This window comes from Ixodes scapularis, unplaced genomic scaffold (genome assembly GCF_016920785.2).
Source record: "Ixodes scapularis isolate PalLabHiFi unplaced genomic scaffold, ASM1692078v2 PGA_scaffold5__190_contigs__length_132052651, whole genome shotgun sequence".
Taxonomy (NCBI): Eukaryota; Metazoa; Arthropoda; class Arachnida; order Ixodida; family Ixodidae; genus Ixodes; species Ixodes scapularis.
In genome coordinates, this window is record NW_024609880.1 from 55,476,693 (window position 1) to 55,493,350 (window position 16,658).

The 16,658-nt window shown below is 50.0% G+C and overlaps 1 protein-coding gene across 1 annotated transcript in view; it reads left to right on the top strand.

The window, feature by feature from the left end:
- The window catches only part of LOC8051955 (protein Wnt-11-like), a 46,055-nt gene that overhangs the window by 12,131 nt on the left and 17,266 nt on the right, over positions 1-16,658 (top strand). Inside the window, exons 3-5 of the mRNA XM_002434143.4 lie at positions 1,128-1,366; positions 9,099-9,376; positions 14,580-14,884. Of these exons, the coding sequence (XP_002434188.2) occupies positions 1,128-1,366; positions 9,099-9,376; positions 14,580-14,884 (822 nt within the window). The remainder of the gene's footprint in view (positions 1-1,127; positions 1,367-9,098; positions 9,377-14,579; positions 14,885-16,658) is intronic.

A 16,658-nucleotide genomic window follows, 5' to 3' on the forward strand; every position in this document is an offset into this window, starting at 1 on the left:
TTAAAAATAAGATGACTCCAAGCTTGCAACGAGCGTTTTACACACACATACCATGCCCGTTTCGATCTGGATGAATCTGCGTGCGGTCATGTTTCATTACTGCGCGATGCACCTTAAAGACCTACCAGTTAGCTGTCGTACTGCACTGGCATAGCCTCCCCTATACTCACAAAGCCGGAGGGGGGGGATCGGTGGCCGAATGGCTAGCGCACACCAGCTCGGTGCACGTGGAGCGAAAGCTCGCGCTGCAGAGCCCAGGATGCTGGGCTCAATCCCCAAACCCTGCCCGTTTCGATCTAGATGAGCATCATACCGGCGTGCGGTCGTGTATCACTACTGCGTGGTGCACGTTAAAAACCCCAGGCTAGCGATTGTACCGCACTGGCCAAATTGCTCATCTACAGCTGGGAGGCTCGTCGCCCGTTGAGGCAGACAAAGTTCTAGGCTGTATAAACACACGCACAACCCAATTATATTATACTCACAAAGCCTAGCACTTCGATGAGGAAGCCATAGAGTGCCCGGTCGCAGATTTGGAGCGCAAGGATCTGGTAGCAGAGAGTATTTCTGGTATTCAGCGCACAGCTTTTGCAGCGGCGAGGACGCGAAACATGGTTTTCAAACCCGACGAGAAAAAAAGCGGTAGCGCGAGGAACGCAAAAAGCACAAACGGACATTCCATCGCTCGGGAGAAGTGTGTTTCGGCGTCTCGCCGCAGCGGTGTGCCCGTCACGTGGCTCTCCTCTTATCCGTTGTCTGCCGCTCTACCTTTTCACCTTCAACGGTCGCTTCTCGTGGCGAACTGCCAGGCTTTGTCAGAATAGAGGAGGCTATGACACTGCCTACAATTCTCCCCTAAACCGTGTCGCTGCACCTCAAAGGCAGACCAACCTTACGCTGTCCAAACACAAACGTCATTTTTGTTAAGGAAAAGGGGGGGGGGGGGGGGGGGGGAAGATATGATTATTACTGTGGGTTGCGTACTGATAAACATAGCGTCCCTTCAACAGTTTTCTTTGAAAACTTTTGGACTCCCGTCTGAATAAGTATAATTAACTAACATCTTGTTTACGAATAAAAACACATTTTGACTTGACTTGATCGTGTCCCACTCCGCCTTCCCGCAGAGCCCTGTCGTCGTGTCGACTGTCCTGGAACGTGAGCCTGGACTGCCAGCACGCCCGGCAGCTGCACGGACTACACGCGCGACAAGTGCGCTTGTGCCGGGCCCGTCTGGGCGCCATGCCTCACGTGGTCGAGGCGTCGCAGCTGGCCGTCGACGCCTGCCAAGAGACCTTCCGGGACCGCCGATGGAACTGCTCCTCCGTGCTCCGGGCACCGGACCTCATGGCAGACCTCACCGCGGGTGAGCGAGGCTTCGTCACGTGGGCACACACTACATATAGTCACAGCGGTAGTCACTGACGGCCTAAAGCCCTGGCCATGCTGCTGACACATCAGACAAAATACAGCCTGCAGAACGTCTTGTTCAGTTTACCTGCACCACGCCTTCACCAGTGCAAGAGAGTGTAGCGCGGTGCAGCAAAGTGCAGGGAAACGTTCCGGTTGTGTTTTCAAATAGGATGATCTGGTACAGCAAATATAGTATATACGGCGGTGTGCACCGAGTGCAGCTGGTGCAGGAGGTGTAGGTAAATCGGCTAAGCCCACTGTCTGGGACGCATCATTTTCCCTGTATGTCAGTTCTGCCACATTGGTCACACAGACAGAACTGTCCGCAGACATGATCGAAGCACGCACGTATGTGCGAAGCGAACGTGCCATCGAACACGCTTCATTTGTGTCTGCCGATAATTCTCTAGGGAACCGTTTTCGCACATCCGATATCGGTATACGAACTGCGCGTGCGCGAGTCTTCTGCGGTATCATAACACAACTTCTGCGGTATCATAGTTGGAGTACGGCCGGCGGAGTCCCACAGGTGTGGGACGCCGCCGGCCGTACTCCAACTCCTCAATAAGCATAGCCAGGACTAGCGTCACTAAATAAGCTACGCCTCAGAGTAACGACACTTACCCATCCTGTGGCTTAAAATCATGGTCACAGGTCATTAACGTATAAGGAATTCGTTTTAAGCGGTATTTGCGTAAAGTACAAAATCGTTGCATTGCCCCTTCAAGTCCAGACGCAGCCGATACCACGAACGCGAGCATGTGGCCCTGAACATTGCTTGCACTGCACGAGCGCGCGTGCTTGGCAGGGACGCTGAAAACCCGGAGCTCGCGCTTGCAGCATCGGCTGCGTCTGGACTTAAGCTGAAACGAAGTATAGGGGGTATTCACTGGGCGCCATATTTGTGGGTGCTGTTTAGAGCGCATGCTGAGAACGAGCTCACATTAATAGGCTGCTAAGACCGGCACTCTTGATGGTGCGGAATGCACGTTGCAAAAGAACTGTGGAAGCTCGCCATCAGCACGCGCTCAGCATTCGCGCACACAGCTATGCCCGCCAGTGAATACTATAGCGCAACGGTGGCCAGGCTGACCCGGCCTAAGAGCCGCATACAAAACCACTAAACTTCCAAGAGCCACGGGGGGGGTGGGGGGGGGGGAGGGGGGGGGGGGTCGCAAACTTTTGTTCAGAGCAATAACCGAAACTCGAACTACTTTCAATCTATCCGAGTCAAAAGCAGTCCAACCGTACGTAAGGTAGCAGTAGCACAAGACTAAAGAACGGCAACCTGTCTTTCGATTTAAAACGCGTTCCATTTCTCTTTTTGGGGAAGTGCTCGTGTGACCGGGAGGGAGGGAGTGTGTGTGTGTGTGTGTGTGTGTTGGGGGGGGGGGGGGTAGGGGCAGGGGTAGGGGTAGGGGAGGTAGCCGCGAGCCGCACTTTAACACACGAAGAGCCGCATGCGGCTCGCGAGCCGCAGCTTGGCCACCCCTGCTATAGCGTCTCAGCTGAGACTGAGTGAAAAAAAGCACTGGAAAGGATGGGGCGCGCGGGCGTCTTGAGACACGGTTTGAGTCAGCTGGTGCGCTGGCTCGAAGCTTTAGCGCAATAGGCCTATATGCTGCCGCAGCGTTCGGTACATCAGCCCAGAGCTGCGTCAAAAACGCCAAAATGGGCGAATAGTGCTTCAAATCGAATAGCGCAAAGTCATCCCTAGCTTCAACTCTGCAAAGCGCGAGCCGGCATTCGTGCATCCTTCTAGCATTCTGAATGCTATGATTGACCAAACATATCGCAACGCTAGTTCCTATCAAAATGGTTGTCTTATGGATGATCGCCATGGAACTGCAGTACGAGGTTGGGTCTGCAACGCGCAAGTAATTCTAATTTTAAAATACGAGCAACATAAGAGTCGTACGTAGCTGATATTTCCACGTCAGGAAGGGGTAAGCAAATACCTTCATTCGGAAGCCGATCATTCAGGAGCTAGAGTGCGCGATCCCCACACCGTGGTACCACCATCGTTGAAAGTGGCGAATTCCCATAACCCTACAAATAGTCCATGTTGCCATCCCCACGGCTTTAGTTCTAAACTTAGCCACTAGGGGCGCGACGTTTGAATCTCGTTCAAAAACAAATGTTGAAAGACAGACAAAATGAAGACGGCACACTCGAAAAACGTGTCCGCAGTTCAACGAATCACAGGAGTGGATTTCTATAGTGTCTGCATAGGAACGTGCAGAGGGGGGAGGGGGGTCCCGCCGGTCGGTTTTTTTTTTTGGCCGCTCGGCTGTTGCGGCCGCCACCGGCAGTCCCAGGTGACTTTCTGAGCCCCGCAATCGATTCGACACGGTCCGCGATAAATCAGCGGAGGGCGAGACACGGTGGAGAGAAGGACGAGGAGGATGACGGGAAAGGACGCCATACTTCCGCGGTTAAGCCTAAACATCCTCAAACAACAAAGGCCTGCAACAAGACTCGGAAGAAAGAGACCAAATAAGAAAAATAAAAAAGTACGCTGGTCCGGTCGTTCTTCGACAGCGTACCACGACGCAATGCCGTGGTTTCCCTCCTCCGCGCGTCCGTCTGTGGATCTCTGTACCAGGACAAGACCAAAAAAAGAGCATAGCAGCAAAAGAATGCGCTGGTTGTATGCACGCCTCGAAATTACTGTGGCTATTTCAATAGGTGTGTTCCCGTACTTTTTGCCTTCTTTTTTTTTTTTTTTTTCTTTCTTCTTTTTGACGATGCATTTCGCGTGTGTCCCTCTTCTTCTCCAACTTTTTGTTGGTGGTATTGTTTGTTCCGCTGGTATGCCGCTTACGTTGGCTGACCTTTAATGCGACGAGGAATGTTGGGAGTAGGCAGCCGTTCTCTCCAAAGAACACCTAGGTCCGAGAAAAAATGTTCTGGAAATAACATTGCCGTTCGACGACTCGGCCAATTTCTCGCAGCGTTCGCACGTACAGACCTTCCGTAATTCGGAGAGGAGGTGAGTGATTAGTCGACCAGTCGTCCTTCTGACGCGTACAAACTGATGGGGTGGCACCCCTGAAACGTTTTACAGAATGGACGGATTAGCCGATGCCCACATTTCCATTCATTACGTTGAGCAATTGCGGCGGCAGAGAGGCGTCGTATGGGCTGGGGCAGATCCATCAACATTAGTGTCGTGCTTGGGTCCGCGTGCGTGGGCAACTGGATGCCTCGATGGTGGTTCATTCTCCCTGTAGTCTCCGCAGGGTGATGACAAGTGGTTATTTTATAAAACCTAATGATTTCTTTTTGGTCTCTTGTGAGCTTCACGCGCGTTCATGCCTCCAGGTGCGAGTGCGGTTCGGTACAGCTAAAGTCATCGGATCTTGCGAAAGAAGCGCCAGTGCCTTTTCTGCCTGCTGGCCGGACACAAACAGATACCAACATACAGATGACCAAACCTCGCAACATGATTGACTGATCGATCTCACTTACTATGGCAATCGCCATTTCGGTCCATTCAAATCTTCGAAGCTTCGAAAGGGTCGTTCTGAACCATGATCGCTATGGAGCATCATCGTACTGAAAGCTAATCCTGGTCAATATGAGCGTATTTGGTACTGCGCATGCAATCAAGTTATCAATCATGATCATCTTCGCAAAACTCTTACAATTTTAATGTTGTTCTTGCGCATTCCAAGCAGCGTTGTAAACGTTCCCCAAAAAGAGGAGCGGAAGCTCCTTCCTTGTTCCTTTTGATTTTTTGGAACGCGTTCCTGTTACAAGTTCTATCTGTGAGAAAGGAACTCGTTCCAGTTACAGTAAAAAAAAAGGAGCGTTTAGTAGCATGTACGTTACATTTGTATTTTGCTAATTACCATAATTAATTAGATCAAACGAAGTTCTCTTTATATTATCTATCCCATCAAATGGGAACATACATATTTGAATGTCGTGATGGAAGGATACCAGGAGAAGAAAACAAGCGGAAGCAAGGTTTCATTTGTTATTCACTTTTGAAAATCTCAGCGTTTTGTCATATTTATGCTTATGGTGGGCGATGCAGACAAGCCTGTTACCCCACATTGTACGAGACTTTTACAACCTCACAAGATTCAATTTAACAAAGTCCTCTCTTCGAACTTAACAACAGTTGTTTCTCAATGTTGCTGTCCGCGATACGAGCAAGCTGAAAAGAGGGTACGACTTTTGAATTTGGAAGGTCAGTCTTGAAAACTACCAGTTCTTCGTGAAGGTTTGATTCGTTGTTCAGTTTGAAGGTGGGGAAAGAGGAAAAGGAATGAAGGTTAATTTTTGTGCATCTGGCTAATGTTTGAGATGAAAGGGTGCGTTTGATGTCTGGCAACCTGTATTTTTGTTGTAACTGTAGGTCTCTTTGTGGAAGTTCAGTGACGGCTGTAGTCAGCCTTTGATTTCTGGGTGTATGAGGATTTGTCGAAGCAAAGAAAGTAGCTCAATTTGACATGACCTCTTTCTGTATTTTCCTTCGACTACATGTTTTCATTTCTGTACCGCAGTTTTGGGCACTGAAGAGAGAATCAATGCCCACCATCTCTCCTGCAGCCGACTGTTACCAAGCGAGGACTCCACAAAATAAACCCTAAGTAACAAAAAAGTTTAAAAGATCCTGCTCTAAGTTGACATATATTTTTAACTCTTTTTAGAATTCCCCTCTTAGAAATAAAATAAAAATTACCCCTCTAGAAGAATAAAAAGGACCGCCTTTCCTTCTTCTGTTCCCGTAAAAATGTAACGAGTTCCCGTTCCATTCCCACCGATGCAAAATGGAACGGCGGCGTTCTTTCGTTTCTCCTATAAGGAACTCGCTCCAGAAACGTCGTTCCTTGGAACGCCGTTCGGTACAACACTGATTCCAAGACACGAAATATAGATATATATATATATGTTTGATGTCGCCAAGCACCGACGCCGCATCTGGTCGCGATGCAAAGATGTGCGCTTGTTTGGCCGGTATGTGGATCACAAAATCTCGGAATTCAAGGAATGTCTTCATGAAGCAATTTGCCGTCGTGAATCTGGATCGGCTCACCAAGAATAGAGGGGTCAAGAAGAAACTGCTCACTCCATGAACCAAAGTTTGGCGAGCATACCGGGAGCTTGGCTCTGTACTTTCCCAGATTTAGTGACTTTAGTGGGGACCAGCCCGAAGAGTATGGGCCCTCCCACTCCCCGATTATCTTGCCGGCGCCGCCATTTCGGTGTTTAGTGCAGAGTTGACGCATCTAGCGGTCGTTACGACTCGAAAATGCGACTTCCTGGACTTCAGATGCGCCGTGAGAATGAGCTCGGGCAATATCGCTTTTTTTTTTTTCTTTTTTTGCATTAGTCAGTGCATCTAATAGACAAGGAATTGGAATTCTTGCTTCAGAAGCCCGATTGGGTGTATAAATAGTGTGTTGTTTCAATAAACATTCAGTTGAAAGTAGCGCTTCGTGTTGCCTTACTTATTCTGTCTTGGTTCATGCGGCGCATTTTGTCAAAGTTAGTCATGCACCAACTGGCCCGTCTGTCACTATTGATATCGCTTTGCCGCGTACTGTTTAAACATTTCCGGTGGACGGAGTATTGTATCTTCAGATTTTAGATAAATATTCGGATAATTGGCAACTATAATTGTAAGCATCGAGATGGTAGTAGTGTTACTACTCCGAAGCGTGCCTTGTTTTGTAGATCTAGGGCTCGGCGGGCTTTTATATGTATATAAATTTTTTTTTACAAAATCGTGTATTTATTTATACAGGTTCCCATTCCAGTTACCTTCAAAGTACTGTGCGCCTGATGCAATGCACTTGTCGGGGCGTTTCTTCCAATGCTCAAAACATCCCTCAATTTCTATTCCTTTCCATTCTTCTAACGTAAACCAGAAGTAGATTGCACCTCTTCCCATCCCTCGGACTATGGGGCCAATCGCCGTTGGTTTGTCATGCTGTTTTTGTTCAAAAACTACCGAACACTCAGCGCAGTGTGGCCAGGCGCGTTGTCATGGTGGACGAACCATGTCCTCTCTTTGTTACATCTCGGGTTGTCATTCCGCCCACACGGCGCTGAGGGTTCAGCAGTCTTTTTTTAACAACATCCCACCCTCGCCCGTCTGAATATATATATATATTTTTTTTTTGTTTTTCTAGTTGAAAAACAATTCTCGTGCAATTTACTAATGTGAAAAATCATTAAAAAAAAACAAGCACTGCAAGGCACTACAATTGACGAGTTTAAAGGCTATTTTGAGAATTGAAAGAAACGTCTTGACAAGCGTATTGCCCAAGGCGGAGAGTACTTCAAAGCTAACAGAAATTTTAACTGTGCAAAAATAAATACACGATCATTAAAAAAAACGGGTTCTTTTGGGCCCATCGGGCCTCCCCCCTCGCACTTGGTAACGTTTCGTCGCAACGAAAACAGGGTGCCCATGTGCAATCGCGCAGCATACGAGCGCCGATTAGAGCTGCGAGTGCGCACTCTTCACTTCTTTTGGAATGTCACAGAAAGCTATTCTTATTCCCTAGTATGTAAGAATCTATTATTGCAGATTTTCTTCGTTTTTGTTTTGTATTTTGTGATTGGCTCATGCGTTAACTTTGGCACAACTTTCTTTTTTTTTTCAATGGAAACTAAACTTATTTCATTCAGCGTAATCAAAGGCTCTGTTTTCTAGAGCTAAATTCACACTAGGCGTTTGTTTGTTTTCGTTCTGAACTACTGCCAATTTCTGTTGTGGGAACGAGCAAGACACGTGCCACGAGCGAGTGTTCCGCCGCCACTCGCATCCAACGGCCGCGGGACCAGCCTCGTGCACTGGCGCATTGGGGATGCTGATGCATTCTAGAGTAATTTTATTCTGTGAATCTGAATATCACGTTCATTTTCACCCGAAGATGTAAGCAAACGCGAAAAAACACGACAAATAAATAAATAATAACCTCCGACCGGTCGGTATGACAAGACCGAGAAAATGCTATCTGCGCTACGGTTTCACGTGCCAATAGGGAGTTTTCGTAGACCGCGTTTCCCTCTCCGCTAAGCCCTCCGCAACGAAGAAGCCGCTACCGCGCTTGCGCGCCGATAGCCTTGGCTGTACAGTTCCGGGCATCGTAGCGGGTTGCGGAGAGCGTTGCGGGTCGGCGAAAACGATCTACGAAAACTCCCTAATAGAGCACTGCATATCGCGGCGATGAAACCTTCCTAAGCCACGGCGCTCGATGGCGCTCCAATAATGTACAGTGTTTAATGATTAGCCACACGCGTGTCCTTGAGCGAGACAGGCGGTGGAAATTGTTCATAATTGGTACGCAAATACGGCGCGCAAGCTCGCTTGCTCCGTGCACACCTTGTGCGTTTGTTCACGCTTTGAAATGTTTGGTAGCGGCTTTGGGGGTATATACTGTAGAAGGGTTGCCTTGCTGCATGCCCAACCCAGAGGGACTTTGTGTCCAGTGTCCACCTTGGGAGGTCGGGCGCGGTGGCTGACACTCGCCTCCGCAATACCATAGGTTTGCGAATTTTCTGTAGGAAATTCTGAGAAAAGGGGGGGGGGGGGGGGGGGGGCTTGTTGGTGCTCATTTGGAGGGTGCGTTAATGGTGTGTTATAGGAGAGGGGGGCGGTTTTATAAGTCCCTGGTCAAGCACAGCTGTGTAAATGAGTCTGTGCACAACCGCCGGCGTCGCAGGCACCCGCGAGCAGGCGTTCGTGTACGCGCTGTCCTCAGCCAGCCTGACGCAGACCTGGGCCAGGGCGTGCGGCCAGGGCCGGCTAACAGGCTGCGGCTGCGGCCGGGCGCCCCGAGAGCCTCCGCAGGGGGATTTCAAGTGGGGCGGCTGCGCGGACAACGTTCGTTTCGGGGCCCGCCTTGCGAGGGCCTTCACGGACGCCCCTTGGAAGAGGGCCCCACCGGACACGGCCTTCAGGGCGCTCCTCAACCGCCACAACTACAAGGCCGGCAGGCAGGTGAGCCACGCTGGATGCGGTAGGTCTTTGGCAGAACGTGCATCACCCTCCACGGTGCCGTAAGATTTGCTGAGAACATCTTGTATAGAGCTGGCTGTAGCAGACTGCGGACGCAACCTTATAGGCGACGGGGGAAACGCAACCGAGAAAGCGAGGACCAGTGCGTAACCAGCTATAATCGGTGAGAGGATAAGAGGTCATGGGAAGCTCCTCCTACCTTTTTCCCTTAAAGGCCGACCAACAAACAGAAACGGGGAAGTTCTTTCTTAATTGCTCGGTTCCATTCGAGAAAAAGAAATACCCTCTCCCATCTGCGGGGGGAAGCTCAGAGACTCGCTCTTGCGGGGAGAGGATGGGAGAAGTAGGCGAGATGGAATGGAGAGGAGGAAACTAGGAACCGGTTTTCTTCCCGGCAGAAGCGACCTCCTTTCCTGCGTTCGCTCTGCTGAAGTGGAAAGAGGTGGGAGGAGCTTTCCCTGAACTCTTAAAGCTGTCACCGACTTTAGATTGAAAGCCATAGTACTGAATTTTATACGTCACCCACCGAAAGCCAGGGTGGGTCACATATGTAAACCGAGTGCTGTGTCAGCGTTCGAACGGGATTTGTGTTCTGACAGATTCAATGTGAGTTCCAGTCGAACGCTGTCCTAGCATTTCTGTCCAATATCTGCCCCGCGTTGGCCCTCGGTAAGAAAATTTAGCAACGGCTTTCTATCCCTCGTCTTTAGACACTTCGCCTCGATGTACGTCTGTCAATAAAAATACGTCCGCCTACACTTTATGAACCTATAGCAACCTCATAACTCTAAAACCACAAAGAGCGAAAACAAGCACCCACAAGTATTATATAAAAAAAAATCGCCGAGGACAGATTGATTACGCGTAGGAATGCGAAAGCATTCCTACTACACGCAGCGCATTCCTACAAGCAGCGCGCCACGTCTTCCTTTCGCACACGGCGCTCCGCCGGTGACATCACGTTCCCCCACCGCTCAGGCGCGGCGAACCCCGCTGGCCTCACGACGGCTTCCGCGACAAAACATCTGCGTTACTGTGCTTTTCTTTGTGTTTTATTTCTGAGGCGCGTGCTTGATGACGTAGTTTTATGACCATCTTTCGGGGACAACGTCGACGGCTTTCCTCGTAATGGGACCAAGTAAGGCTTTCTTTCTCAGTAGTGCTCTAAAAGTGACACGCTTTAGCGGCGTTGGAACCAGAGTCAAGTCAAAGTTTGCTGCCTTCGACTGCTGCACGGGAACTACCCTGACTGACGTATTTATCCATATGTAAGCCCGCGCTTCTTTTTTTTTTTTTTTAATTGCGATAACAATTAGTGGTACACTTCGCGGGTTTCGCGCCGTCGATCGCGCTTCATATCGACGCGGGCCATTTCCGGCACTCCGCCAAAAGATTCCCCATTGACGTCGCACCGCTGACGTCACACCGCTCCACACGACCCTGACGTCAAGCCGCGCATCACGTCACCTGGCGTCAGCTGACACTATGACGTGACCTTGTCATGTCACGTTGCACAGTGACGCCACGCGACTTAATGGCGTCAGGTGACACCGTGAGTCACGTGATGTCATGACGTCACGTGACACCCTGACTGCACGTTAAACCATAAACATGAGACAGATGATAATGAAAACAATAAAAGCAAAGCGTTTTCGCTTATTATGCCAGAAAGGTTCTCGGGTAATAAAACCAATAAAGCTAGGTGGGTGTTTAGTCGGCGAAACCACGCGCCTAAAATGAGGTGGATCTACACGACTGAAACTTGAGTGCTCGATTTTGGAAGTGTTCTTCGGAGACCACAAAGCGGTGTTAGGTTGTGTGCAATGACATCACATAAGACATTCAGGCAGCCACGCCAACGACGGGGAACGGTTCTCGCATACACATGAAGTTTCGTCGTTCCCTCCCCTTGATTTCGAACTTGGGCGCGCGAGTTTTGAAGTGTCCTTCTGTTACCACAAGGCAGTCCTATAGTTTGTGACCAATAAAATAGTTCGGCAGGTTCTCGAGATGCTCTCTACTTAATACACCCTTATTGGTTCCAAAAACGCTATGGAATTTTCGTCCGATGTGTTACCCAGTTTAATACAAAACTCCTATGCGTGGTGCGCGCCCGCACCTTTACCGTTCATTATGTCCATCTGGTTCGAAATGACACCTTAGCGGCTTTGACGACAAGCAACAGCTGTCGCAGTGTCTCACCTTTCGGGGTGCGTAAGTGTCTCAACTTCACCCTCCCCCCCCCCCCTTTTTTTTTTTCTTGGCAAATTTCTTTTAATAGTTTTTACTTAATATTAAATAAGTTGGGCCTGTAATAGTATCGAATGCAATTTGCGAGGCAGTCGCGCTAACCCAGGCGGTCCCCCGTGTCAATCGCTGCTCCTAGCACTCCGGTGTAAAGAGGTGAAGTTCGACTCGCGCGTCCAGGCGCGAGGAAGTGAAGGTTGGCGCGGGCGGCACGAGTGCCACGGTCACTGATCTCTACTGTAGTAGGCTGGATCGCGGATCGCGGCCTCGGCAGCTGGGGCCGAGTGTCGCCACCGGCGGCCATTGATTGACACCAGCCAATGCATGGGACTCTATAGGAAGAACGAGAAAAAGTGCCGTTTTTTCCGGCTTCTAAGCTGTTCTCGGCACTGAAACTTTTTGGGTGCTTTTCGATAAGCCCGTCAAATAGCTTGCTTACAAACATTAAAACCGACAGCCCTCTCAATTCTTATAAATAAATATTTTGTGGTCGAGAGTGACTCCGCAGTAGTGCAGCTCAATGATGCGAGTTACCTAGAGTTACCGCGGAGTCGGTGGCGGTTTCGTTGAGTTGGGTTTAGCAGACGACAAGCTCGAAGGCTTTGCAACGCGGAATTCGCTGACTCCGGGAAAGCCGCTGTCGAGATGGAACTTCTTTGTCATTCATCAACTTCTGGGCTTCCCTGAGGACGGTCTAATTGACGGCAAGTTCCTTTGTTTACTTCATTACGAGAGCAAGCTTCCCTGCTCAGCCGTAGGTGCTCTGGTACGTTTGATTTTTTTATTCGGCGACCGGACGTTTGACAAATCCCGATTCGATCTCCAAACACCCGACATAAGGATCGCAGCGCACAATAAAATACTCGCCTCCGAGCACAGCGTACATGCTTCAATATGTTTAGTTCTGTGCGTTTCTCCCATAGACTTGCGTGTATTGCCTGGTGTCAAGCAATGGCCGCCGGTGGCGACACCGACGGGCTCCCGATCCGCGATCCAGCCTACTAAAATAGAGATCAGTGGCCACGGTACACTGTGACTGTAGCCACGGCATGGAGACATGTGGCAGGCACGATAATCAAGTGATCCCATCGGGAGTGAAAGTCCCTCGTCCCGTATTATCATAGTAGTCGTCAGCCCACTATTTCGGAAAATTTTCTCGCGGCCTTTAGCGCCTGACATCGCTGACATCGTTTGGAATTCGATGACGGGCCAGCGCGGCTGACAAGCAATCTCCATACTTGATTTTAAGTCCACGCGCAACCGACGCTACGAGCCAATGGGACTAAAGTCTCTTGATACTCGTTTTTACAAGTAACAATAACCGATACAAATGACAAAGCACATTCCGCTTGGACAAAATGGAGTCATTCAGTTCAGTATCCTGCTGTGCGCCGCCATTCACTTCCTAAAACCTGCACTGTCATGCAGTCGGCGCTTCAAAGAATGTAGGTACTTTAGGAAGCTCTTATCTATGAACTGTCAATCAAGCGTAGCGAATGACCCGTGACTTGCACTTTTAGTGTGTTTGTGTGTACGTGGTTGTATGTGTTCGAGCCTTCGACTGTGCTCTGACTTAAAGGGATACTGACAGGGTATTTATGTTCGCCAAGGTTTCTATTTGTGCATGACATGTGAGAGTCCAACTCTTCAGAACAAAACTGCGGCTCGATTCGAAATTCATTTTCTTTCCGCCCGAAAACCGTCGATCAAGAACTGGCCGGTCTGAGTTGCGCTCACTCTCTTCTCCGTGGTCACGTGCCGTTTTCTACGGTTTAGACAAACCACCAAGGATAATCAAAGTCGTGGGTCATCGAAAGCACACAACCAACATTCAAAATAGGAACAAATAGGATAACTCTTCTTGTGGCTTCTAAAAAGCTGGAAATACGTTGATTGACAAATAAAAATAAAAAAATTGTTGCACAGCCGCGTGACCTTTGTCAGCGGCTGTGCAACCCTCGACTACATTTCTTCTTCCTCCCCAGTTCAGTTTCGGTTTCGAACAGTTGCGTTTTTTTCTTTAATATTTAAAAAAATGTATGTGACGCTGTAGCAAAATATTGATTGGGTACTCTTCTGACACCATAATGGATCGCCCAACAAGAAATAAAAAGTAAATTTTAGGGGGTGTCATTGTCTCTTTAAAGATAAAACAAACTATACGGCCAGTAGACTTGCTGTCAAATTCATATTTTTACCATTTTCCTTTCCTTCTACTCCTCTGAATATTAGGATCGACCAATAATCAAATAATTTTATTGTTTGGTTTTTGCCCATTTCAACGCAGGTGTGGAGCAATTGTTAGTGAAAATGGCGAAGCCTTCATACACAACAAAACTTACGAAGTTAATTTCAAGTGGCTTCTTCGGCGCGCTGGCGGAGTTCGTAGGTTACGATGCATCGGCAAGCAGATTCGATTGTAGAAAGTCTAGCAGCGAGTGCAGAGTGCGGTTCTTCCTCGTAGAGTTACCCTTCGCGGCGTAGAATCGATTCCTCGAGCGTTTGCGACCCTTCGCTCGGTTCCATGTCGGCCCAGACTTGTGTGCGGTGGGAGTCAAGAGGTCCAGGGCACAGATTTGCACGGTGCTCCCATCAAAGGTATAGACTGGGGAGGGCACCCTCGACGTTTGCAGTGCTGGCAGCGGGGGTCCTTCTTTTTCGTTCGTCTCACTTCTACGACTTCCGTAGGTATACGGAGGAGTGACCGCGCCCGCGGTGAGTATTCTCCTCAGCAGGACGGTCTGTCTTCGGCCGGTGGTCGGTGGGCAAGGGGTCAGGCTTGGGGGAGGGGGTGACAGGAATCTCAGATCCTGCACTACCACTGCCTCGCGTGGAGTCTCGCGTCCGATCTCGCGCTGACCTCCGGGGTAATGAAGTAGCCAACCGAGGGCCTCGTTGTACCCTTCTCCACTGACCGATCCTGCCGAAACTGCCGCAGGCCGTGCACGAGAGCCTGACGACGCTTTGCAAGTGCCACGGCGTGTCGGGCGCGTGCAACATCAAGACCTGCTGGCGCGGCCTGTCCTCTCTGCGTCACGTGAGCCAGCGCCTGCGGCGGCGCTACCAGGTGGCCGTGGAGGTGGCGCGCCACGCGCCCGCGGGCGTCGGCGGGAGCCCGCACAAGATCGTGCCGGTCAGCGAACACGTGGGCAGGCTCCAGAAGGCCGACCTGGTCTACCGGACAAAGTCGCCCGACTACTGCTCCTGGGACACCCGAGTCGGGTCCCTGGGCACCGAGGGACGGTGAGTCGGCGCCTTTTTTAAGGCTTTATGGATCAACGTGCGACTCCGACGTCACGCTGCTGTAAGGCCACGCGCGGACTCTTTACCTCACGTGAATTCAGTTTCGCAGTGCCCAACCCTGGGAAAACGCGAGTTAATTGATTTGTAAACAACGCGCTCGCGTACGCCGGATACCTCCAGGGACCTCGCTTGCTCGTGTTGGTGTCAATCGCAGCGTACAAGGCTATGGATGTCAGCAACGAAACGCAGCTGTTGGTTTAACGTCATAGCGTGTGCAACCAACGACGTAGCGTCGCCGCAGAGAGAGAGAGAGAGTGTGTGTGTGTGTGTGGGGGGGGGGGGGGGGGGGCGAGGAACTGCGTATTTGTAGAATAATGTGATAAGAGCGCCGCGGAAGCATTCTACGGTCCGATTGTATGGGCTTTTAAGAGAATACCGACGCTATGCTCCATTCCATTCATAATTCCATCGCCGCGCGTCACACTGCACGTGCTTAAAATCACGGTTGCCAGCTATCTTAAGCTTTATCTTAAATCGCGGGAGACGCTCTTTCCATGCTCCAGAAACGTTCAAAGGGATCACGACAGAGAAAAACACGATATCGCCTTAGCATCCTGACACCGTACCTATCGGGGGGTCCGAGTGTTTCGTATACCGCAACTATCGCCAACAGTGCTCCCGCTCAGCACCAATCACTAACGAGAAAGAGAAAACTCGACATGAACTACGGGGTCCCAAGATGGTCGCCGTCGCCGCGGTTACCTCACGATTCCGCGTGAGAAGACGACGGAAGATTCTTTCGGGAAAAAGGAGTAAAAAAAGAAAAAACCGAAGCACGCAGTTTTCCCTCCCTCCCACAAGGGGGGTATGCAATCGATTAAGGCTCATTGCTACCTCTGTCCGCGACTGGATCTTGCCGCTCGGGGCTTTGTTGTTCGTCGGCGGCTGCCCTACCATCGTGTGTGGTTCTCGGACCCGCCAGCCTGCATGGGAGGTCCGTCGTGCTGAGCGCGCTCCCGGAGAAGACGAAAATTACAGAGTTGCCCGACGACTCTCACGCTTTCCGCTTGTCTCAGCTGCGGACGGCGGCACCTCTCTCTTTCTTCCTCACCCCCCCCCCTCTCTTTTCATTTTACTATTTTTATTTTACTTCCTCGTTGTTGTTGTTGTTGTAATTGTTGCCGCTGTGTTTACGGTGCGTGTTTTGTTTGTGCTTAAATTCTTCACCGCCGGAACGCTGTTTCCAGCGCTAATTTACTCTTTCCACGGGAGGAAAAAAAAACATAAATAAATAAAGACACACATAAAAAGGGAAGCCGAGATGTCTTCATTAGGGAAGGGAGAAAAACGGAAACCACGGTGCCTTCGGTCTGCTCGGAATTGGGAGGGAGGCTACGATTTTTTATCTCTCTTTTACTTGTCAGCCGTGGATGTTTAAACACGGCTTTTGCCACGTATAGGTGTTATTTTCCTTCACGCGGTCTTTCCGAGGCTTCCTCCCCTCTCCTGTATTCACTCCAAGGGGGCGGTGTTTCGCACGGGAGATAGATAGAGATAGCTGCTCCAAGCCGCGGATTGTCTTTCTCGCCTCAAGTGGCATTTTTGGCACTGGGCGGATGGTTACAGCACGCGTGTGTACGGGCTCGTTTTTTGTTTGTCTGCTTGCCCGCTATTTATTTATTTCGGCGCTCTATCCCCAGTAAAAGGACTGCCGGTGTGTGTAAGTACGAGATAAAGTTGCCGAATATAACCTCCTTAAGGTGCAGCATTCCAT